The following is a 25,178-nucleotide window of genomic DNA, read 5'->3' on the forward strand; positions in this document are numbered from 1 at the left end:
AACACTCATATTGTAAAAATTAATATCTCTTTATTATTACATCAAAACAAATAACACATACTTTTCAAAGAAAAAAATATCACATACAAGAAACTCACTACCGCACCAAGAAATTCACGACATAGACATTAAAACAAAAACTTTGATTCAATAAAACACGGAATAAAATATTCAAACAAAGTACATCGTACAACCTCCAAAATATTCGTAAATATTCAAACAAGTGTTCCAAATATTAAAAAACATATTAAAATGCAAATAAAGTATTCATAAACATCATAGCACCATTATAGGATGATTAATCAGATGAACCAAAGACCAGTTGCATTATCACAGCTTTGCGTGCTTCAAGTGGACATTGGAGAATCATTCTAAGCTTGTTAACATCGTTCATGACAGCACAATATATCTCAGGCAATGACGCTGCCTCACACCCGCAACCCTCTATTAAATTCCATGTTTCTTGACCAGAAATTAGAGGCAGATCATATTTTTGACGTTCTCTCATTATTTCATTTCCTTCTCGTAGTGCTTCAGCAACCATATTCATTGACTCTTTCATTTCAATCATTTCATTGTTTGACTCTTTATTCTTAGCCACTTTCAATTTTTTCTTTTTACTACCACTTGCTATAGGAGAAGGGTCTGATGATTGTGTTTCAGGTACAGTAAAATCAAAATGAGGAGCATCAAAACCCTCCAAATTCACCTCATTTTGAGCAACATGACCATCAATGTCTTGAATAGTTTCTACAAAGTCTTCATCGATGACCGATGAACTTTGTTTTCTTGTCTCCTTTAAAGTCCCAGATTCATCGCCATCAGCTCGGTTGGGTCCTTAAAGTGTCACCATCTTCTCATAATTTGGAAGTGGAACATTTCTCCAATATGCTGCTTTTGGTTTTGACTGAAAAATAAGTTTCACAATAGTTATACAACTATTAATTAATAAAAATATTGTAAAATAAAAGATTTATAAAACTTACCGCAATTAGAGCATCCCAAACTTCTGGCTCAGCATCCCATAATTGTGTAGTTGGATTCATAGAAAATCCACTCATACCACCTTTAAAAATGTCGTAATATTCGGTGAAGTTTTTTTTCAAAGTTTTCCAACGGTTTTTTATCTTCACCCTGTCAATTTTTCCCCCAAATAATGCACTGATTTCAGCTGTAATATGGTCATACGCTGTTGATGTGAAGGTACCATTAACTTTGTTACCATTTTCAAATTCATGCATGAAAGCATCAACAAGAGCATCGTCCATGGCTCTAGTCCAATTCAAAGTCCTAGAGTTACCATTGTTGGTTGATAATTGCTTTTTCGATGCCATAAGCTATAAAAATGATCAATTATAACATAACAAAATTAAAATATATCTTAATATGAAGTCTCAGTATCATTCGCTAAACATCATAATAAACTCAGTACTACTTTGACAAAGAACATCAAACATCAAAATAATAATAAAACATACAAGATAAACTATTTAGGCAAAAACATTATTTTCATAATTTAACCACATTTCATGTGCTACACTATTTTTTATAACCCCGCCCAAAGCAACTTCGTCCCTGTCACTTGTTGAAGCTTGATGATTTTCTTGAGATAGATTTTGATTTGCAAGTTCAGCATCTACTTCAGCTATAAGGTCTTCATCTGGGTCTGCGCTCATTAGATAATTGTGAAGAATACAACATGCAAAAATGATTAATTTTTGAGCTTTGACTCCATAATTGGGCTTTGTTGAATTAGATATAATCTCAAATCTTTTTTTCAATACACCAAAAGCTCTTTCAATTGCATTGCGTAAAGATGCATGTCGGAGATTAAACAATTCTTCGTAAAGTTTGAGGGCTCATTCTCAATAGATTTCTACTAGTTTCACAATTACTAATTCGATACATTATTTCTTCACGCACCCTTTCTCTCTCAGAGTTCATGCTATAACTTAATTTTCTCTTACGAGACATCCGAACATAAAGGTAAACAATTGCACACATAAGTTGAGCTACAGCTCTTCGACGCAGATCAAACCATCTATTAATAACAATTTCTCGATCTTGATGATCCATCTAATTCAATAAAAAAATTAAAAAAATAAATTTCATATTTAATAGTTTAACAAACTATCAATAATCCTATAAAAAATAAACCACCTGATATATACAAAAAATATGTTAAACGTAAGGAATATGTATTCATATGTTAAACGAGTGCATTCATATACAAATATGTTAAAAGTAAGGAATATGTATCCATGTGCAAGCAGTAACATATACCTATGAATAGGCACACCAATACACACGTATAAACATATATATATAATAAGATCAATATACAAACAACACACATGAAGAGTGAAAACGTGATGAGCAAAGCAAGCAGTATAAAAACAACACGTATAAAAATATGTTCAATAGTTAGAAAAAACATACACGGGTACGAGCAAGCAGAGGCAATGAGGATGAGCAAGCAGCCGTAATGATGATCAAATTGTGACAGACAAGGAGTATAGGTAATACAGACAACAAAGACCTAATAATAAAAATGGTAATAAGGATAATATTGGAATTTTAAAATATATTGAGGATAATTTTGTCAGTTTAATAAACTTTGAAAAAGCTTCCCTCCCCTCACCTCCAAATCCCCCGATTTGGGGGGAAGCAAAAATTGAGTTTAGGAGGGATTTTGCTTACCTCCCCTCCCCTCCTAAAAATTGAACCAAACACAAAAAAATTAAAATATTACCTCCCCTCCCCTCACCTCCCCTCCAAAACCCCCGAACCAAACAGACCCTAAAACTCCAATGTAAAAAGACATTATTATGATCAAGGTTGTAAGAACCGGACGGGTCATCGAACCGGCGAGCTTACCGGTTTAAGGTTCAATTGGCTGGACCGGATTCAATCAGGGTCGGACCGTTTTTAATTAAATATATAGGCTTAAATGCAGTTTTACCCCCCCTATTTTGAAAAATGCGGAATTTTACCCCCCCTATTTAAAAATGCGGAATTTTACCCCCCCTATTTTATAATTTGTTGGATTTTGCCCCCCACCAAAATTTTGCACAAAATCTGCTTCTGAGCCTCAAGTTCAAAGCTTCGCACAAAACTCAATTTGGATCAATAATTCACCAAACTGGTACCGAAACGACCGCAATCGAGTTAGTTTTCCACAGAATCAAACTCCACTAAATTTGGAGTTACAGAGAGAGATTAATTACCGTTTTAGTGAAGGTCTGTTCAAATTAATTATCGTATGAAACTACTACTGGTATTTTTGTCATTCCTCTCACCCTGTAGCTCATTTTTTAATACTATTTACATGTATGGAAATCTAACGAAATTACCCTTGTTGGCATTTCAATTTCGTCGAATTTGAAGTTACGATGTGTTCAGTAGACGATGTTGAATTTGAAGATCACAAGTAGATTTCTGCAGAATTAGTAATTGGACATACCTTTACTAAAACGGTAATTAATCTCTCTCTGTAACTCCAAATTTAGTGGGGTTTGATTCTGTGGAAATCTAACTCGATTACGGTCATTTCGGTAGCCGTTTGGTGAATTATGGATCCAAATTGAGTTGTATGCGAAGCTTTGAAGTTGTGACTCGAAAGCAGATTTTTTGCAGAATTTTGGGGGACATACCTTCACTAAAACGGTAATTAATCTCTCTTTGTAACTCCAAATTCAGTGGGGTTTGATTATGTGGAAAGATAACTCGATTACGGTCATTTCGGTATCCTTTTGGTGAATTATTGATCAAAATTGAGTTGTGTGCGAAGCTTTAAGGTTGTGACTCGAAAGCAGAATTTTAGGGGGGGCAAAATCCAAAAAATTATAAAACAGGGGGGTAAAAGTCCGCATTTTAAAACAGGGGGGGTAAAATTCCGATTTAATCAAAACAGAGGGGGCAAAACTGCATTTAAGCCAAATATATATTTTAATTAATATATAAATAAAAAATATATGAATAATTGCTCAATATTTCATAATTTCACACATTAAAAAAATAAAATATCACAAGTCAAAATAAAATAAAATTTATAATTCAAATCAAATGAAAAACAAATGACGTCGTTTTTTTGTTTCAGATTTTTTTTTTTAAAAAAAAGTTAAAACGATGTCGTCTTGCCCTGTTTTTTTTTTTAAAAAAAACAAAAATATCTGTAAAACCGCTTGAACCGTTGCGGCCAGTTCGCCGGCTCATCCCAGTTCGACCCCGGTTCACGCATTTTTTTGCCAGTCGGTTTTCTATCCGTTTTTTGCTCAAAATCGAACCATTTTAATGACCGGTTCACAGTCCGGCCGGTCCGGTTTTGATAACCTTGATTATGATTTACGTTGCATAACTCAGTTGGACATAACTCGGTTGGTAAGAGTTCAAATGTAAAAGGACATTACATTATTATGAACTATAATTAACGCCTTTATCAATTTTATAACTATGATTTTTAAAATATGAAATACAAGCTTTCGTTGCCCTTTGGAACAAGGATTTGCTTCCGTTCATTGAAAAGGATGGAATCCTTTGATAGATATTGACAAAAGTAGTGCATACATCATGCATGTCAAGGCGTTAAATAAGGCATTTTTCAGTCCTCTAACTTCCGGATTAATTATATTATATAAATTTGCTAACATGAAATTCGTGAAAAATCAAAGAGGTTATTGTAAAAATATACTTTATTTCTTCATGGTAATCTAACCTCAACAAGGAAAATGGATGGTAAATACTTTTTCTGCAGTACACCATTACTAGATAAAATATCAAACACAAACTACTTCACTAAATTCAAGATTTTCCCGGCAAAACATCAATTGAGACATCTTTTTGGTCGGATCAATTTTGAGACCTTTTCTCTTTACAAGAACTTGAGTACAGTAATTTACACATTATATTTGCCGAGTTTTGATTCCTCAGGCAAGCTATCAACACAATACAAAAATCACTCCACAGTTGTTTAGCTGCAGCAGCTATTGATAATTTGATGAATTCCTCAATAATTGAAACTTTGTCTTACCAAGTTTTGCTGATATTTTTTTTTCCTTTTATTTTTCTTGTTATCTTTATACGCATATAAGTAATATGCAGAAATCCTAGTTATTCACACTTGAGAAAAGGGATATTTTTCATGGGGTAGAATTTACAGAAATCTCCTGAGGCAGAGGTGAAGCTACAGTGTCTTGATAAGATGGGATAACCAGACGTTGCAAGGGCTTTAGAGCCGCTGCGAGCTGTGCAAACGAGGGGCGCAAATTTGGATCCCTGACACAAGAGTGGGAGAAAGAGGAAGCAGAAAAAGATCATCAATAGGAATGAAGTTTAAATCCACATTTTCCTCAACATTTTAAGTTATGAAATATAGAAGAAAAGAAGAGTCAATCAAACTTCAAGTTGAACAGACTTACTGTTGCCAACATTCCCAGATTATTCTTGCAACTAATGGATCAACTTCCTTAGGAATTTCAAGGCGACGGTTTTGGAAACCTACGGCACCAACAACTTGCATAGGATTCATCCCAGTCCATGGCAACCTTAAAGTGGCAAGCTCCCATAGGATGACACCAAAACTATAAACATCACACCTGTACATTTGAAATGATAATTAACAGAGATACACACAAGAGACAGAAGTTGTCACAAGTGAAGTAGAAAACAGAAATTAGTATATGTATTTGAATCTAAATGTTTAGAAATTTTGGTATCATCCTTCTCAAACAGCAGTTACCTTGTCTACCAATCATTAAATTTATCACGAAAGACATAGAAAAACGAAATTCCACACTTATTTAAGATTATAGGGTCTGAAGGGCCATCACCAAATTGTTTATTATAGGAGAAAAATATAATTATGTGAATGAAAAAGAGAATCACTTTTATAAAAAAAAATAAAAAAGGATCACTATGAATTGGCAAACAATTTTTTTTTTTTCTCAATGCGTTCGGGAAAAGAAAATTCATCAAGCAAAAGCCTGTTAAAAAGGCCTACTCAACCAATTTTACTGACTACTGAGTTATGAAGCAGTGGATATATTTTTTTGTAGGAGAAGGCTGGCAGATGGATTAGATTAATAACTTCCACATTTATAGAATCGGTAAAGATTTAGCCACTGATTATAAACAAATATTTATTACACAAATAAGATAAAACATAACAATTACAATCCAGAAAAACATTTATCTTGAATTAATAAGTACTCACTTCTCATTTGAAGGCTCATTGCGGAGAACTTCAGGAGCCATCCATTCCGGCTAACAAGTTGACAATAATTATGTCAGATATACAAAAGACAAACAAGGCACATACTGCATGTGACTAAACAAACGAGCTCCAGAATAACACATAATTTTTTAATTCTCACCGTTCCAGCAGTTGATTTGGATGATAAAAACGTGTTATGCTTCAACCTTGACAACCCAAAATCGCATACCTGAACAAATAATGGCATGCTTTCAAGATCAAATCAAATAAAAGTAAAATCCACCAAGCACAAAAATTGATTTCTCCACAGTTCAAGAAATGACAGAAACAACAGATAAGGCATACAGGACAGCTCATGAATTGTCAATCATATACCTTAACATTCCAGTTCTTATCAACCAAAAGATTTGGGGACTTCAGATCTCGGTGAACAATTGTAGGTGTGCTGGCATGCAAGCAATTCATACCCCTAGCCTGTATAAATTGGGATGTTCTAAAATTTGAAGTTCATCTATGTAAATGACGGTTGACAGAGAAGATGGAAAATTATTTCATACCACATCCAGAGCCATTTTTATTCTTTGTTTCTCGTCGATCTGACAATTAGGGCGATGAAGAATTCGGTACAAGCTTCCTCTGTAAAATTTTACAACAGTAATGCCAGTGACACTCAAATATGGAGAAAAAAGAAAATAATGATGACTATTGTGGCTGATAATAAGTAACATTATTTTGTTAAAAAAATAATGATGAAAAAAGAAAAAATATATCTACCTTGGGAGAAACTCCGAAATGATTGAGAGATTAGGAGGCCGGGTGACAGCACCCATAAAAAGAACAACGTTTGGATGACGCAGCCTACGCATTATCCGTACCTTGCAACAAAAGGACAGAAAGCAGATTAAGTTTGGCCTTTAAGAATAACAATGGTGGAACCTTTCCTATATAATTGTTGTCTTTCATTTTATTATTGCATATCTTACACATTATCCACTCCTTCGCAGGTAACTTATTACTTTTTCCTGACTGGTATCTCAATCTAAATTTTCTGATTAGTTTTATTTTGAAAGAAACATATAATAATTTCTTAAAGTTCACAGGGTTTCACCGTTTCCTTCCAATACATTTTATGCAAGTAAGAAACATAAATTTTGCATGCATAAAAACTAAATAGTGCTTACTTCTCTTTTGAATTCAGACAAGGCGGCACCTGAAAAATCCTGATCCAAAAATTTCTTCACAGCAACCTCCTGATATTCAGAAAATCAGAGATAAAAACTCATTACCTTCAGGGCAAAAGCTTCTGGTATAAAGAAACCAAGAAAAATGATTTTGAGATTTTATTAGCCTAGCAATGTAGGCTTTTAACCCTTTTTTTTTTCTTTCCTTCTTTTATTTTATTCAGACTTACATGGAGTTTAACAAAGATTTAAAATATAACTTCCCCAAGCTCTTTAAATAGTAGTCTTAGTCAGAATTGAAACAAATGATTTTGATGTCCTAGGTCCATAATAAGAGCAGAATATCCATTAATATAGAATTATAGATAGATTGCATAACAGATAGCAAACATAAAGGGATCTCAAGTCATTCAATAGCTGATAACTTCCTGAGTGTTGGTCTTGTGCTTCTAAATTTTTATATAAAATTAAATTCAGTCATTCACATATTGTGCAGTTACTTGTTAAAAAAACATATTGTGCAGTTACTGTGAGTTAGTAATGCCATCATTTTCATTGCATTATTGTCACTATAAACGAAGATAAATGGCTCATAAAACAACTCCAACATGGTCATAATTCTTTATTATTGGAAAACAGAAACTGCGAGAAAAAGATAGCAAAATAAAGAGCCAAAGGCATATATGCAAGAAGCAAGTACACATAATAAGTGACAGTATGAAGAAGGACCTGTAGATCTTTGTATTTATTATTATTGTGCTGTTATTGTTTGATTTAAATTACATTTCTATCATGCAAACAGAGTATAAAACTGTCATCACTAAAAATAAGACAATATAAACAACTTCCATTTCAATCTATAACAATAATCTTCCATGCAAGTATGTAAAGGAATTATAGTACTCACTGTGCCATTCCAGTCTGCACGGTATACCTCACCATATGAACCTATTTAAAAGAAAGCAGGAACATCAACAGATTAATACTCTGAGAAACATATCAATAGACATGCAAAATTTAAACATGCCAGGAACATCCCAAACAACTACTACCAGTCCTTTTCAATCCGGTAAATCACATGTAGAAGAGGAAAAATAAGAAAATTTGAGAAGTGAATACATGTTTGACACAACCTTTAGACTATATGCTTGCACAAATAGAAGAGGAAAAATAGTAATTTAATAAAAAAATAATAATTTAGAAATGGAAAATGTTAGTATTGTTAGTATTTGGTATTATGTTGGGGGTTTGAACCCTCGGTAATTTAATCAATTAAAAAATAGAATAGAAATTAATGTTAGATCTAGGCGATTAATGATTGTATGCATCTGATGCGAACTTCACTTAAATACTCGCTGAAATAGAAAACCAGAGCCACATCAACTTTACAGTATATATTAATGACATTTCTACAAGAGGAAAAAGACAAATGATTCACATTACCCAGACCAATTCTTTCGCCAATAACCAGATCCTCCCATGGAATCTCACATTCACCAACATCTGCATCGTCCAATATTTGATCGACCCTATTTGTAATGTAATCAATTGAAGAGCTAGGACTATCTGAATCTTTTAATTCCAAACTGCTTCCCATGAATCTGTCATATATGCACTTCCTCCTGTCATGATGGTTAAGTTCAGTGTTTTCAGGTTCGCTAACCATGACATTTTGAGAACTTCCCAAATCACCCCTTTTAAAATTAGCATTGAGACCCTCAATCCGGTTCAGTTCACCTACACCAGCTGGTGAGGCTGAACCAGTAATTTGTGCCGAAGTTTGAGAACTAGTATCATTGTTTATATTTGAATTGTATGATGGATTGGAAGTGCTGAGATCAGTATTTTCAGATCTGAAAGGAATATTGGGAGCAAATAAAGGAGGGTTATATTCATTAGGATTATGATTATTTTTCCTGGGGACTTCGTTGTAAGCATGCTGATTCTTCCACATCAGTGGTGACACGGGTCTACCAGAAACGTTTTTGTTTTTTGTACCGTGCACAGGAGGTTTATTTTCCACAGGTTTGTTATGCACAGAAGGCTTCCCAGTGCCTTTTATCAAGAATGGGTTCAGTTCTGCAAAAAGGTTCTGAGGGTCGTTGGGGTTGTTTTGGGGATATGGCACAACATTGACATTCAATCTTGTCCCATCACCAACTGCATTCATTCCAAGAGTACCTTTGTACAAAGAATTACCATATGACGGTGGCAAATTTTCCCGTTGGTTAGGACTCCCTCTATTAGGAATTTTAGAAGGACCAACGCCAGTGTCTCTGTTCAAACCAAAGTTTGAAGGCATATACTCAGACTTCTCGGTATACGGTTTTCCATTCCAAGGCGGCGCATTACCTTTTATCACAGAAGTCTGACTACTACCTTCACCATTAGATGCTAGTATAGGTTTTGAGTAAGAAAGCTCAGTTTCCTCAGCGGAAGGAAAACTCGGCACAATCTTGGGGTTGTAAGACTTAAAGGCATTATCCTTTGCATTTAAAATATCAGCTGGGATGAGTGTTCCAGGAGCAGCCATGAGATCAACTAAAAACTCCCTAAAAGCAAAATATTATAATATCAGTACCAAGGGACTAGAATATCCACACAAATATTTGGGCACACTTACAGAGACTTCTAATGATTCTCAACCATTGCCAGCACATAATAGAATTAAAAAAGAAGCAAAATATAGCGATGCACATACAAGTTAACAACAAATACATGAAAAATACAAGAATAACAAAAGCCTTAACCTTTCATCCTCCAACTTTATAATGTTGACAGCATCATCCTCAACACCAGTGTAATGACTACCTTTAACCAGTCTACAAGGCATCTTAATGTTGTCTGCTAATATCTACATCCATAAAACAAAAACAAAAAGTGTATTACACAACCAACAGATTGATAAGAAAAAGAGTAAGAGTAATCTAAAATGCACATAAATGATACTAAATTTAACAAGACAATTAATTCTCAATATGCAAAACTAGACTTAGCAAGTATACACTATGAATTTAAAGCTTAGAAACCTGTAACAGTGTTAGACTTAGAGGTACCGATAAACAAAGTCAACCAAAAATTTGATGACTCGTTCTTAATTAATTGAGCAGCATTTTCCCATTGAGTTAAGCATACTTACATTCAGTAAAACTTATTTCTGAATACAAAGCCTAGGCTAGATTGGCAGGGAGTACTTTCCCAGTGTGAATAATTCTAAAAAGAAAAAGCATCAGATTCAATTTTATTGATTCATAAATCATTTATTCTCAAAGCAAGTTTTAAGTGATTGCATATTTAATAGTACTGCATATATCATGTAAATAAATTCTTTTTGCAAATAATGACTAGACTTAACATCAAATTATTTATGGCCCACAAGGTTTTAAGCACCAAAATGCCATAATGCTAACCTTGAAAAGTAAAGCACGATGCCTAGAGAGCCCAATATCTAAGGACCCAAGCGGTAATACGCTTGTGTGAAGAGATGTCCTTAACTCTGTACTTCTTTCTGTCCATCTTGCTAATATAATATTAGCATCCTTTACAGGGCCGCCCATATGGCTTGTAACAAGTTCGGCAAGCCTTTGTACCAAAATACCAATCTCGGTGACAGGGCAGTCCAATGATATACATTGTGCTATTTGCACCAGCTCTTCGAGGGCAGGATCAATTGTTCGATTAACTATGACCACTTCAAAGCTAGAACTGCCAGGGTTTGTTTCAAGATCTGCTAGAGATGGCATCTTTCCTTGCATTGCCGGGTCATTGTAGAGTCCATATACATCATAAAAACCATCTACTACTTTCTCCTCATAGTCAAGCACATTGTATTCCTAGTCCAAAAATAAAATAGAAATGCAAGACAACATTAATGGAAAGGTGAAAAAAGTATTAACGGAAAGGTGAAAAAAGTATTAATGGAGATAAAAAAAACTGGCCAACATTGCATATTCACAAAATACAATTTATAATATTAATTTGATTGTTTAAATTTGTTTCCATCTTGGTGCTCAACAGATGAATATAAGTTAAAGAGTACATGTTCACTTGCTGCGAGTAAGCATGTACAGCAACCAATATAATGTGATGGAGCATGTCTGCGTGTATAGAAACTTTACCTAAAGAAGCAATAAAGCATAAAGACACATGGATATAATTTTCTAAAAAAGATAGGGTTTAATATGTTTAGTCTCTATAAAAACATTAAGTTTCAACTTTCAAGTTTTGTCTCTACATAAATTTTATTCAATTTTAGTCCGTATTTTGCTTTTATAGGGACTACGTTTATAATCCTATTAGAGGGACTAAAAGCATCCATTCTTTGTGAAGAGTTTCCAAAATATGGACTAAAATTGAATAAAATTCATGATTTTATAGGGACTGAACTTGAAAATTCATGATTTCATAGGGACTAAACATATTTAATTTAACACAAAAAGATATTAGGTAGAAGACTAAAGCAATTTGTATTAATAATATCAACTGTTATTTTGACATGAAAATTGACAACAAATTTCGACAACAACTTAGATTGTAAATGTGGTTCAAGTACATGGTTAACTACGCTCAGTGGATGGTTAATGAATATAACAATGTGTTGCAACTCATTAATCATCAATATTTCACAATTAACCACAATTCTGAACGTTGTTAACTATGTTAGTGAATATCATGTACATTTGAACACAATTTGAATGGATAAGAGCTGTTAAACAATATCATTTCTCCAATGATATCCCCACAGAAAGTCAATAACATACAGTCATACACAAGAGCTGTTAAACAACCAATTGCTGATTATAGCAGAAATTCATCTTATTATACAATGAGTGAACCAGCTTAAAAATTAAATCATGAAGGTGTCTTATTTTTAATGTCAATTACCAAGCACAAGTCCAGAAACTGCAAAAATAACGATCCACATATCTAATTTCTAGCTATGTCTTAGTATTATACTTCCTAAGGCGCATAAATCTTCAACATAGGTTGGTCCAAACAATCACTTTAGTTCAGTTCAGACTATAAATGGGGAGATATTCACATAATTCTTAAGATCCCACAAGACATAACAGATTCTGCTAAAGGTCGATAAATCGATATCGGAATACTTTCAGAGCTAACCCTAGTGGCATCTAAATCCTAAAATCTAAGCTCCAAATACAATAAAATCTCCTACAAAACAAATTGACTAGAGCTATAAAAACCTAGAACAAAAATCACTCAACATAAAACCCTAATACTGCCCTAACAGGTTTACTTCAATTAATTATGATAAAATTGACCAACATTGCAGGAAACTCATTTAAAAAATCGACGAAACTCACCCAATACTGCCTCGAAAGCGCCTCCGCCACATCATCCTTATTCCCCGTCGAATCAATCCGATGTCCTCCCAAACTAAGCAGCGTCGCCGCATGGATCTGATCCTTCTCCGGATCATCACTACGAAACTCCGAATTTGAAGCACTAATAGCTAGGGCAAGCTGCACCTGAAATTCCTCCTCCGACGAGAAAAAATCTTGCCGATTAACCGCCGCAGACACACCGCCACCACCAAAAGAAGCAGCAGGAACCGGCGCTGTAGACGGCGACGAGGAAGTTGGAGTTACTGTAGAAGTACCGGAACTTTGAACATCTTCGGCAGCACACGACGGCGATGGTACAGGTGGCGGAGTTTCATTGGATCGATGAGGATCATGACTGCTACCAATATGAAGCTTCTTGAAGATGTTCTTCATCCTATCTTTTTTCCCTCTTTCACTCATCTAAGTGAAATCAGAATCACTTATTCGAATTCTAAATAAATAATTGATTAAATTATAATCTAAAATTCTGAATCTAGTAGTATCTATTAGTATTACTGTGATTTTCTCTCCGATTGGTTTTTCTCTCGGAATTCTGCACGCTTTTTTGATGGTGAAGAAAGGGAAGTGAATTGAGAGGAAAATGTTAGGAGGGAAAAACTTTTGGGGAGTGAATAGTGATGTTGTGTTTGGACTTTGGACTTGGGGAATGGAGGGTAAATAAGAAAGGGCAGAAAATGATGAGAAATAACGAAAATGACACGCGTAGTTGGACGCGGTAATATAACAGCGCGCCACAATTTGATGACGACATTGGGACCTACGTGTCTGATTAAAATAGTCTATGTGGAGGTCATGATTTGTCTCAGGAGAAAATTATTTTTAAGCTTTTTTTAAAAGGTCAACAAATAATAAATAAGTTGAAATTGTAACGAAAGAAACAAAAAAAGTATTGGAAAAACAATTTTTTTTTTTTTGGAAGATATTAAAGAATCTCTGCCAAAAACATTAAAAGAATGAACACAAATTTATTACTCTTTTTCAATGTTAAGACTAACAAGGTATATTTTTTTTTATTATTTTAAGAATTAAGATGATGAATTTTATCCTCTCTCTATCTTAAATTATAAAGAAAAAATAAAATTTAAAAGTCTCATTTATAAATAAAAACAAAAAATAACTTTTTAGATTAATTGAAAAACTATAGACTAAGCTCACAGGACAAGCAAATGCTTACCTTAATACCCTAATATGTTACGAAAGGGTACAATTTGGATTTAATTTCATAGAAATAAATAAAAATATTTTTTTTTTTAGAAATTAAAGATATCTTCGGTGCGTAACTATGACAACTAATTTCTTTATAATGTAGAGATTAATTTAGGATCAAGTGATTAGGGGCTCAAATATCTACCATATGTTACATTATGTTGGTAGTAAAAAAAAGAAATATTGTTTTTTTTTTTCATTTCTTTTATAATTTGAAATATATTTTAACTTCAAAGGACTACTACTCTTATAAATTAAATTGTTTCAATAACAATTTTTATAGTTAATTTATAATAATATTAAAGTATAAAGTTTCTACTACCAACGGTGATTAATCTTCCGTCAAAAACATGTGAGCACGCAATATGGATCATCTCCTCCCAACTGAATTTTTTCTAAACCCTTGATCATCTATTGAAAAGGTTCCGAAAATTTACAATTTTTTTTTTAGGCAAGAGATTTTTACTACTTAAACCGATTGATTGTTGGTTTTTTTCTTTAAAATTTATAACCCACCATGATTATAACATTTGTCTCTCTATGTAAAAAAAAAAAAAAATTGTCTCTAAGGGGCTTTAAGGTATTCACAAACTTATAACTTTTGGATCGATTTTAGGATTAATCCTCGAGGCTCAAGTTAACGCGAGACTCTTACTTAGGCACAACCCCAAATAAAATATATTTGGACACACACAAATGAAAAAATTAAATAGTAAATAATTTAGTCACATAACTTCTACTATTTTAAATTCATGTGTGTGCCTAACATGTATTATTTATGATTGTGCTAACCAATTATTCCTCAAAGTTAACAACAAAACAAGAACATTTGATTTATTATTTTTATTTATTTATCAAAGTTAACTATTTTTTAAATGGAGAATTTTAAAAACCAAACTATGTTTTTCATGGAGGATATAAAAGGTTGAAATGTCTCCACGACGTAAGAAACTTCTTTCTTCAAGAAGATAGATGAATTCATTCATGCCAGCATTTTCCTAACAATAATGAATTTTCTTGCTTTTCTTCGAGAAGATAACAATTTCTTACAAGTCTCACATACTTTATTTTTCTGTTGGGGACTAGGTTAATTCGATGCGTTCGCACATTTAATTTCTTAGTTAAAACCTATCCAGTTTTTCTCAATTTATTGACTGCTATGTCATTTTGGGACGACTTCATTCATACACTAGTATTATTTTGCAAATCTTCTGTGCTCGATTTTTGTGTGTTATGAACCTTGGCTGGGATACATGAGTTATAAGTAGAGGTGAGAATAGGTTAGGCCGAGTTAGGCTTTGTCAAGACTGAGCGTGACCTGTCAAAAAATTGAAAGTCTGAGCCTGGCATATGGCCTATCATAGGCTTATTTTTTAGGCTTGAGTCTGACCTTTTGAAAACCTAATGTGGTCTGTTAGCCTGTTTAAAAACATATTTCACATGAACATATTTAAATAAATAATTATATTTATTTTTAAATATACTTATGAACTAATAAATCAATGTTCTTTTGATATTTTAGAGATTTTGACTATATATGTCATCATATTATCATATTTCAATCCTAGTTTATAACTTAATCAAAGTTAATAAATTTATAACTTAATCAAAGTACAAATTTTAATATATAAATAAAAATAGTAATAAAAATATTATTGATATTAACTTAAATAGGCTGGCCAAATAGGCTAAAAGGTTTTTTCAATGGTCTGCGGCCTGACCTATTTAACTAAACAGGCTTATAAAAAACCTTGATTTGCTCTATTTAAAGAAATAGGTTGGTCTAGCTTGAGTCTATGTAGACTAGGCCTTAAGACCTCGTAGGCCGACCTGACCTATTCCCACCTCTAGTTATAAGCAAAAGGTTTAAAAGAAAAGGTAATTTTGTATTTTCTTCGATTAAAATAATCTATCCAAGATTCTAAATTGGAGATACTTAGTTAGATTTTTTTATGTATTTGGTCCAAATTAAAAATTGATGCATGAGTCTCTAAACTAAGGGGTTCAAATCCCTTGCTATTTTGATTTCCCTTTTTATTGTTGGGACTTGGATTTTATGCCCCTTTTATTTGCCAAAATAAAATATCATTAATTTAAGAATAAACATACTCTTTACCCCATTGTTTTAAAAAAAAAAAAATACTCTTTACCACATGACTCAACTATAAAAAAAAAATACTATACTTAACTGACCCCGAACCAGATTTTAATCCGGTGGTGAAAGTAAAAAAAAAAAAAAAACTATATACTAGCATCACACTTTTCAATATACTCTTTTTTATTAAAATTCATGTAGATTTTTAATCTGTAAGACTCAAACAGAAGAATGTAAACATGGATTACACCGTCATATAGGGGTAAATGTAATCATTATTGTATTTGAGAAGCTAAAGATACAATAGTCACCATATCATATTATATAACTATAATAATCATATGTATCCACCAAAATCTTAACAAAATAAGTTTTATAATTAAGAAAACTAAAAAGTTTAGTAGTTAAATTTCACTCTCCAACACAAAGTATTGATCCATACGATGGTCTGATGAACAGCCTAGTATTAGTAAGCAGTGTATTATAGACACACTGTTTAGGCCATGTAGCACTAGCACATGTTTCCACATATTAACACATTAAACGCATTTTTCAAACCTTGGAGCTAATCTGATACTTCTCTTACACTACTTACATGTAATATCCTGCTCTGTTCCCACTAATTGACCCCATTCACGAGCTTATGCAATGCAGATAGTTCTATTAGATCCTCCTCTTCTTCTTCTTCATCATCACTAGAAAGCCAACCATGGCAAGGTCTACGCCTCTTGTGACAAAGCTTCCCAATAGGTTGTGGGGACTTTGTCTGAGGAGGTTCTGCAAGAGGGATCATAGTAGTATATAACATGCTTAAGTTATGCTTCAGAACTAATTAAAATGAATTAACAAGGATGGGAAGTTGATTACCATATTCATTCTCTGCTGATACACTGTCTATAATAACCTTGATAGGAACTTGGTCGTCAATTTCCATGATTGCTGATACAGTGTCTACAGCTTTAAGGGGAAGTTTATTAACAGTTTTGCTTGTTGCAGTGTCCACAGCCATAATGGAAAGTTGATTAACAGGTTGGCTGGTGGCTGCTGAAGTGTCAACAGGCTTGATCGGAAGTTCAATAACAGCTTTGCTTGTAGCTGTTGCACTGTCCACAGCCACAGGAAGTTGATTACCAGTTTCACTGGCTGCTGATATAGTGTCAAGGGCCTGATTAGCTAATGGTGCATCATCTGAAGTTTCTGTGTTAGTGCAAGGTAGAAGAAGGGTTCTTTTTGAGCAACCAGCAGCATTTCCTGGATTATCCTCTATCAAACCATCCTTCACACAAAGCAATACAAGAGCACAGAACAGGACATGTTAATCAAAATTCTATAAGATATAGTGTTCATTAGGTAAAGGAGCTAGTAGGGGATTTTCATTAGGTACACTTTCCAAAAGATTACGAAATTTCATTGGATTACTTGAGCAAACTTCATTTGGCATCCTCAAGCATGGTATATGAATCTCCCAAAATTATAACCGTTAATCAAACATACTTGCAGGTTTAAACTAAATAATCTTTATTTTAAAAAGGAACAATTATAATTTAACATTGAGATTAAAAAGAAGGTACCATGTAGGAATTCAAGATATACAACTACACATTAGAAGCAAATGGGCTTTGCCAGCATGTATGATAGACTCTAAAGTAATATGTTTTTGGAGACATAGCTGCTCATAACATAAACATAAACTAAAACAGATTTTGAATATGGGAAACATGATTCATAACCAGACCTGAAAGCCTGAAACAATGTAGGACATAGAAACCAGCTCATTGTATCCCATAACACAAAACAAAATATTTATTTCGTGAGACATGATTCATAACTAGAGCTGATCAAATGCAGGACATAAAAACAGGAGATACAATTCAAAGTGTGACCACAGACAAAAGAGGATTGCAAATTAGCGAATTGCGATCATCGTCACAGTGACTATGCCAGTTGTTAAATAATCAAGAGCAACCTATGATTAATGTACACCACCCTCAGAATTCGAACAATTTCTCTTTAGTTCTGACTTCTGATTTACAAGACATTTATAATTGAAAAGAACCATTAGATCGTTTCAGCATTACAGGTCAACCGAATAAACCACAAACCAAAGAGAATACAATAAAGTAAAGCAACAAATGAAAGAACTATTAGATCATCACTTATTTGAACATAATCACCTCTATACATGAAATATTAGGCACATTATGGACTGTGATGCCATCTCATCCACACACGCTTTCTTACAAAACCACATATATGTTTTAATCTTCCATCCAAAAGTGGGGGGATTTGGACAGGAGCAATATCTGTTTTATATTTAGACTTAAACATCACTTTATTTAATATGATCTTAAATATTAAAATGATGAAAAATATAATTTTACATTTTCCTTCCCCTCGTCAAACCAAACAAAAAAGATTTTAAAATCTCTCTCCTCCCCTCCATTAAAATCCCTTCTATCTCCTTCGTTGAACCAAATTGACCCTAAATTTCTCCGGTCAATGTTATTGGATTTTGTATCCAATTCCAATTGATACTGATACCGAGGTATAGGATTCAAACCCTAGCTACTAACATAACATACCAACAACCAGCATTTATCTATAAACAAATATCATCAGAAATCCTTAAAAAAAATTCCATAAACCATATTAAATATTAAAATTTCAAAAATTAAACGGTTTCAAATAAATAAATTGTTTCTGAGTTGCTTGGAGAATAAGCAAAGGAAGCAGAATTGAAAATTACCTGATCCTGATCCTCTTGTTGTTGTTGTTCAAGAAGAGTGTTGATGAGAAGAGTATAAGCAGAATCTTCAATAAAGACCCAACCATCGTTACCGCCATAAACCTAAACACAGAAATTAAGCATTAATTAACGAAAACGAAATGAAATTAGAAGATAATAACGAAGATTAAGGAATCGAAACGAAAATTGACTTTGAGTAATTGATCAACGGTTCGACGAACGAGTTTGTTAGGGAAACCGTAAGGAATCATGGCGTCGAGAGCTGCGTCCATTCGTCTCTCACCTTTCTGTTACGAAAAATCACAATCAGAATCAGAATTCAATTGAATTGAATTGATGAGAACGAATAAGATAAGAAGAAGAAAATGGAAATGGTTGAATGAAGTATGAAACGACCTTTAAGGAACGTCGTTTTGGCGCCATTGGAAAGAAAGAGAGAGTGAAGAGGAAAATGTAGCAAATGTAGTTCGATTTTTGAGTTAGAAAGAATTGAACTATAGGATGGATTATTATTTATTAGGGTTTAATTTGCATTTGAAAACACAATTTCATTTCATTTGATTCACAGTTGCGTTATATAGTGTGAGTGAGCAAGTAGAGTAAGTGGAAACGTGAAGAAGGTGAATAGACTCTAATCCGTACTGGTTAAAATATCATATTTTATTTTTGGCTCGCATGTGGTTGAGATCTCGTGGTTCGGTTTGGATTTGTTTTGAAGTAAAAATTAATCTATTTAAAGTTAAAATTATTCACTATTCGGTTAGATTTTGGATGGCTAATTAAAAAATTTGATCCAATTTTGTGCGGTTTAATATGGATAATTTTTGGATAACCAAATTATAAAATTTTTTTTTAATTAAATATCTAATATTATAAAGACACGATAAAATAATATATTTGATGAAAAATTTAATAGTACATTAAAATTAATATTTTACGATAACAATTATCAATTATATTTGAAACTTATAACATATTAAAAAAATAGATTACTAATAAGTACAAACAATTAAATAAGTATTATTTAAAAATTATTGAGAAAATTAAAAACATACAATTAATATGTTAATGCAATATATCATACTAATAAAAAGTTAAATAAATAATAAGTCAAAAAAATATTTAATAAGTATTAAAAAATATGTATGGGGTTTGGTTCGTTTTTTAAACATTAATCCAAAATTCGGTTCATTTTTTAAATATTAATCCAAAATTCGTTCTGATCCAGCAGTTTTCACAAAAGCACATTCAAATACATTCAACAATGAATTAATCCAATATATGAGGTTTGATTTTTATTTGAATTGATTTGGATTTGAGGGCCCCTACCGGCCGGAACACTAGTTAAGGAACTAATAAAGTTAATTTTGCATTACCAACAATGAATTAGTCAAAGTGGTAAGGGTCTTGGTCCCCTTAAGCATGTGGTCAGGACTTAGGGGTTCGATTTCTAACTCATGCGTATGAAAAAAATTCGGTTGGGAGAGGAGAACGTGTGCCCACAGGTTTCCCGACGAAGATTAGTCATCGCTAACGACGGTGAAAACTTCGTATCAATTATATCATTGTAACAAAAAAGAGAGAATCAATTTTGCATTAAAAATGATATTTTTAAATTTTAAATATATTGACTACACAAGTTTTAATATAATTATAGTACTTTTACTATTCTTATCTAGTGTTATGGGGCATTAGTTAACATTTTTTTTATTTTTGCCCTAAATCAAGTATGTTCTGCATGTAATAGTAAAAACCAATCCTTCGAGATCTTGTGAAATTCAAATGGGCAACAAACTCTTCTTAAAAGTTTTAACGTTGTTACATGTTAAGTTAAAGACCTTATATAAATATGCACTTAAGTTAATTTGGACAACAATGGTGATGATATTTTAAATTTGTTAATAAATAGAATAGCAAAAAAATAAAGGAGATATAATGAAGGTAATTTTTGTGCTTTTTACTCGGAAAGTTCAATTGTCAAGGGAAATAAAAATGGAGACCTAGGATAAAAGTCGTGTTACAATTGCCAAGAGAAAGAGTGAGATACATAGATGACTTTTTTGGATATATGAAAAGTGTGTTGGTTGTGTGATGAGATGTCCGCATTTTTACTTAATGATTTTTTACATTTAATTTAACGTCTTTATGTGATTTAATTTGTTATTTTTCCAAAAGTCAACTTTTACTATAAAAAATGTAAAAAAAAGTTAGAATAATTTCAACATAAATTTGCATAATCAAAAGCTATAGTCATTTCTTTTTCGGCTTCTCAACCACACCTTCAACAAGGGTAATTGTTTATTTGGCATGACTTACACTAGTGACTTAAGAAGTGCTCGTAATTTTGGGTAGTTCAGTATTTACCCAAACACTCCCTCCTGAAAGAGTAACAATTTGACATTTGACATTTTTTTTCTTCTATTTTTCTCTCCAAAACAATTAACATGAAAAGATAACTTTAGTTCATCTTTCAATAAACAACATAATTAAATACTTATAATATAAGCATTTATCATAAAAGTGCATATTTATGTAAGTTTTTAATACTTCTAGTTTGATTACTTTGTACCATTGCTTTTAATTTTTTGACAATGTAGCTAGAAAAAACGTTAAAGGAATATAAGATGAAAAAAAATTCAATTATTTTACACCTCCTAGGGTGCGAATGTTGTTGTTGTTTTTCCAAATTTTCAACGTGATGAGTGCTGATGTTAGGGTTTGTTCACACAAAATTGCCACACGCTACATACTATGCGAAAAATTCACTTTCTAGAAAACAAAAGGGGTATTTTCGTTATTTTAGGAGGCGCGTGAGAAAAAGTGGGATTGCAAAAAGAATGACTTTTGTAATTTTGTCTCTAGACTTATTCTTGTACACCGGCGAATCCACACTTATGTAAGGCGATGTAATTGCAACTTTAAAACTTTTTTTTTTTGTCAAGTAACTTAGTGGTCGGTGTAATTACAACAATTCAGCTGTACTTAAACTTTTTTTTTTTATATATATAATATTATGGAAGCCATTAAGTTTTGGATTAGTGGCGAGGGGTTTGGGTAGTACGTTATATATTTTGTGTTCGATCCCAACTCATTGTAAACTAAAAAAAATATTACACTTGTCATTATTAAAAAAGAAATTCACTTATAAGTTATAATACATGACTTGTCTTTCTCAAACAAAAGGCAAATAACGAACGGCTGATGTACAAAAACAACCCCTGCTTTTTCGACAAGTCACTCATCCATGTTTCTCTCATACATCTGCCACGTGTCAACACTATCAATGCATGATGATCCATGCACGTATATATTGTTCATTCATCTAAATTTCCACCTCTAAATCGGAAACCACATTGACATTCACAAAACAAAACAGATAACAATTAGTTATAATTAATCGATTTTGTGTCCAATTCCAAAAAGATGAGTCACGAACAACCTCGGAGGGAAGAAGGAATAAATGAGAGAGATGGTGGTGAGACTGATGTTTCAGGGAGGCATGTTATCTCTGAGTCTATCGGCGGACAGGTTCTTGTTTCAAATTTTTTATTTTTGACAAAACGTTGATTTTCTTTTTCTAAGGAGGGAGAATATTGTTTTTAATTTTCATTAATTGGTTTAGAATTTGAACCAAAATAAAAAAATAAAAAATTGGTTTAGAATTAGTGTCCGTTTGGATTAACTTAGTTTTGAGCTTATGCAAACAACTTATGAGTTAAGAGTTAATGAGTTGAAAGTCCAAAGTTTAAGTCCTGACAATGAGAGAAACCAATATATCATTTATGTTTCAACTTATTACACCGTTACGTACTCTTTCAGATAATGTCTGCTACCTTGTTGCAGCGTGGTCGTTAATAATGACTTACATTCATGGTGGATATTTTGATGAAAAAAATGCACATATTTTAGAGGAGATTAACCGGTAGGGTAACAATGCAACAAATTTTTATAAAGAATAGATAAGTTTGTTATGACTTTTTTTAGAATACCCTCAAAGAATTTTAAGTAGTTTTTTCAACAATACTCCATTTGTCCTTAATCTTTAGTCTTTTTAGCTTTTTAATTTTTATCTCAAAGTTAAGCATATATATTTAATTAATGATGTTTTACTATCTGAGAAAGTCTTAGATAGACACAACTAGTTAGGCACAAATTTTAGGCACACTCACACAAATCAAAAAAATAAAAGAAAATAAAATTTGTCACATCAATTTATATCACTTTAATTACTTTATCTTTAATTTTTTTTACTTGATGTGAGTGTGCATAGCACTACTCATTTGTATTTGTTCCTATACAAGTATTTTCCTTACTATCTAGTACTCTTACAAAAACTAAAAGCATTCATTAAATAAATTTTACTTTATTAATAAATCAAAGATAAAAATGACTTAAATTTTCTAAATTTAATATTTCTTAATTTATGTGCCAAATTCTAAAAGGGACAACGATTTGGAACCGAAAAAATAATAAAGATTAATCATATGTAAGTAGGGTTGGGAACAGGCCAGACAAAGGCCTGAGCCTGGCCTACGATTTTTTTTCAGGTCTGAGTTTGGCCTGTGGCCCATCAAATGTTATTTTTTTGGCCTGGCCTGAGCCTTTTAAAAGTCTGGCCTGGCCTTGTAGCCTGTTTAAAAGCCCGTGTTACATTAAAGCTTCTCTATATAGTTTTTTTAAATAGGCTAAACAGGCCTTAAAAAGTTCACATTTAAATTTTTATAATTTCTACAACATTAAGAAAAAGCTAATAATATGATTAACACAATAATTAAAAACTAATAAAATAACAAATACGATTACGAAAAGTCGCAATAATTAAAAGCTAATAATATTTATATAAATAATATTTATTTATAAGATATAAATAATAATATTATATAAATAATTATTATTATAAACAGGCCGGCCTATCAGGCTTCGTAGGCCTTTTTAGAAGCCTAAGCCTGACCTATTTATGTAAACAGACCGTTTTCAAAGTCTAAGCCTGACATTTTTAATAATCAGGCCAGACCAGGCTTATACAGGCAAGGCCGAAGGCCCTGTAGGCCGTCTGGCCTATTCCCAACCCTATAAGTAAGCAAATTTATAAGTGTACTGAGAATTAGTTTGTATACCCCTTACTAAATTATCCATAATTCTTCTAAAAGTAATATATGGCCGTTTGTTATTGCTATTAATTAACCCTTAAGTAAAACTAAGATTGTAGGTGGAAGCTTGTCATAAAGTAATTAAAGGAAATCTTGAAAATTCTGTAATTTGATCAATCATGTTTATAACACAAGCTATTCTAATTAGTTACCTGATTAATTATTATATTATTATTATATATATAGGTTGTAGAGCAAGTTAGTCATAATGCACCCATGAATACGATGACGCCAGCTTCTCTTGTTGAAGACATGAACGCAGGAGCTAGTGGCGGAGTAACCATAGGAGAAGCACTCGAAGCCACAGTTTTGACAGCAGGAAAGAAACCAGTTGAGTGGAGTGATGCAGCAGCTATTCAAGCAGCCGAAGTCAGAGCCACCGGACGCACAAACATTGTCCCTGGCGGTGTTGCTGCGGCAGCACAATCAGCAGCAACAATTAATTCTCGAACAGAAAAGGATGAAGACAAGACCAAACTCGCTGATATTCTCTCGGTATACATATTTGGCGAATTTATGGCATGATGTGTGTTTACGTTTGCACTGAAAAGAATTGAAGTTGTTAATTGGACGATTGTTTGTTATGATTTGGTGCAGGATGCAACTACAAAGTTGCCAAAGGATAGAGCAGCGACGAGAAGAGATGCTGAAGGAGTGATGGGTGCAGAAATGAGAAATGATCCGTCTCTTGCTACTCATCCCGGGGGAGTGTCTGCATCAATGGCAGCAGCAGCTAGGCTTAACCAAAACAATGATAACTAGTTGATAACTTGGGAAACAGATCCTCTCCCGTGTGTTTTCCACTCGACAATATCCAATTGTAATCATAACCGTGCAATTTTGTGGAAACCATTGAAACAATAAAAAAATTATTGGCTGAGATTCCACTTCACACAATTTACGCTGCAGATGATCTCTTTCTACCAAGCTAGGTAGCTACTATATATGTACATTAATGTCTATGGATATGCTTTTCTGGTAATGCTTCAGTTTACTTTCTTTAATGCAATGAAAAATCCGAGTTACAAATCAGGGTACACCATTTCTTTTTTTCTCTTTTCTTTTTGGAGCAAAATACAATAAACACTCTTCAAAATGGAAGGATTTGCATGTTATGTAGTATTCCTTCAATTTTTTACATCTAGATTAAAAATAAAATGAAAAACTATTACAAAATAGTTTCTTTTAAAAATATAAAAATCATTTTATCATTTATTAGATAT

General features: G+C 32.7%; 4 protein-coding genes across 4 annotated transcripts; 1 reads left to right on the forward strand and 3 right to left on the reverse strand.

The window, feature by feature from the left end:
* Positions 1-192: 192 nt before the first annotated feature.
* On the reverse strand, positions 193-2,076 carry LOC123888780. Its single transcript, XM_045937944.1, has 2 exons — positions 1,981-2,076; positions 193-709 (listed from the first exon to the last, which is right to left on the reverse strand). The coding sequence occupies exons 1-2, from the start codon at positions 2,074-2,076 to the stop codon at positions 299-301; spliced, it is 507 nt and encodes a 168-aa protein (XP_045793900.1). The 3' UTR covers positions 193-298.
* A 2,597-nt stretch (positions 2,077-4,673) lies between these two features.
* On the reverse strand, positions 4,674-13,447 carry LOC123894804 (serine/threonine-protein kinase EDR1). The gene is made up of 13 exons (XM_045944913.1): positions 12,717-13,447; positions 10,803-11,225; positions 10,143-10,246; positions 8,836-9,944; positions 8,300-8,340; positions 7,393-7,461; positions 6,986-7,086; positions 6,769-6,847; positions 6,587-6,685; positions 6,372-6,440; positions 6,212-6,261; positions 5,418-5,594; positions 4,674-5,274 (listed from the first exon to the last, which is right to left on the reverse strand). The coding sequence occupies exons 1-13, from the start codon at positions 13,155-13,157 to the stop codon at positions 5,139-5,141; spliced, it is 2,898 nt and encodes a 965-aa protein (XP_045800869.1). The 5' UTR covers positions 13,158-13,447; the 3' UTR covers positions 4,674-5,138.
* A 2,970-nt stretch (positions 13,448-16,417) lies between these two features.
* Positions 16,418-19,384, reverse strand: LOC123902730. Its single transcript, XM_045952519.1, has 5 exons — positions 19,202-19,384; positions 18,997-19,092; positions 18,806-18,907; positions 16,927-17,335; positions 16,418-16,836 (listed from the first exon to the last, which is right to left on the reverse strand). The coding sequence occupies exons 1-5, from the start codon at positions 19,226-19,228 to the stop codon at positions 16,679-16,681; spliced, it is 792 nt and encodes a 263-aa protein (XP_045808475.1). The 5' UTR covers positions 19,229-19,384; the 3' UTR covers positions 16,418-16,678.
* A 2,844-nt stretch (positions 19,385-22,228) lies between these two features.
* LOC123888789 (late embryogenesis abundant protein 47-like) lies at positions 22,229-24,886 on the forward strand. Its single transcript, XM_045937955.1, has 3 exons — positions 22,229-22,333; positions 24,142-24,450; positions 24,553-24,886. The coding sequence occupies exons 1-3, from the start codon at positions 22,229-22,231 to the stop codon at positions 24,715-24,717; spliced, it is 579 nt and encodes a 192-aa protein (XP_045793911.1). The 3' UTR covers positions 24,718-24,886.
* Positions 24,887-25,178: the final 292 nt, after the last annotated feature.

The sequence above is a fragment of the Trifolium pratense genome, linkage group LG1 (assembly GCF_020283565.1).
Source record: "Trifolium pratense cultivar HEN17-A07 linkage group LG1, ARS_RC_1.1, whole genome shotgun sequence".
NCBI classification, from domain to species: domain Eukaryota; kingdom Viridiplantae; phylum Streptophyta; class Magnoliopsida; order Fabales; family Fabaceae; genus Trifolium; species Trifolium pratense.

What these genes read in the sequence shown, in the direction of transcription:
- LOC123888780 (XM_045937944.1), bottom strand. Translation starts at nt 2,076, where the DNA reads ATGGATCATCAAGATCGAGAAATTGTTATTAATAGATGGTTTGATCTG. An exon ending in GTGCAATTGTTTACCTTTAT is followed by an intron (nt 710 to 1,980) that starts GTTCGGATGTCT and finishes GCTCAAAATGAG; the next exon opens with GTGAATTTGGAGGGTTTTGA.
- LOC123894804 (XM_045944913.1), bottom strand. Translation starts at nt 13,157, where the DNA reads ATGAGTGAAAGAGGGAAAAAAGATAGGATGAAGAACATCTTCAAGAAG. An exon ending in ATAAAGTTGGAGGATGAAAG is followed by an intron (nt 9,945 to 10,142) that starts GTTAAGGCTTTT and finishes TTTTGCTTTTAG; the next exon opens with GGAGTTTTTAGTTGATCTCA. An exon ending in ATCTGGGAATGTTGGCAACA is followed by an intron (nt 5,275 to 5,417) that starts GTAAGTCTGTTC and finishes CTCTTGTGTCAG; the next exon opens with GGATCCAAATTTGCGCCCCT.
- LOC123902730 (XM_045952519.1), bottom strand. Translation starts at nt 19,228, where the DNA reads ATGGCGCCAAAACGACGTTCCTTAAAG. An exon ending in CAAAACGACGTTCCTTAAAG is followed by an intron (nt 19,093 to 19,201) that starts GTCGTTTCATAC and finishes TTTTCGTAACAG; the next exon opens with AAAGGTGAGAGACGAATGGA. An exon ending in CCGTTGATCAATTACTCAAA is followed by an intron (nt 18,908 to 18,996) that starts GTCAATTTTCGT and finishes TTCTGTGTTTAG; the next exon opens with GTTTATGGCGGTAACGATGG.
- LOC123888789 (XM_045937955.1), top strand. Translation starts at nt 22,229, where the DNA reads ATGAGTCACGAACAACCTCGGAGGGAAGAAGGAATAAATGAGAGAGAT. An exon ending in CTGAGTCTATCGGCGGACAG is followed by an intron (nt 22,334 to 24,141) that starts GTTCTTGTTTCA and finishes TTATATATATAG; the next exon opens with GTTGTAGAGCAAGTTAGTCA. An exon ending in AACTCGCTGATATTCTCTCG is followed by an intron (nt 24,451 to 24,552) that starts GTATACATATTT and finishes GATTTGGTGCAG; the next exon opens with GATGCAACTACAAAGTTGCC.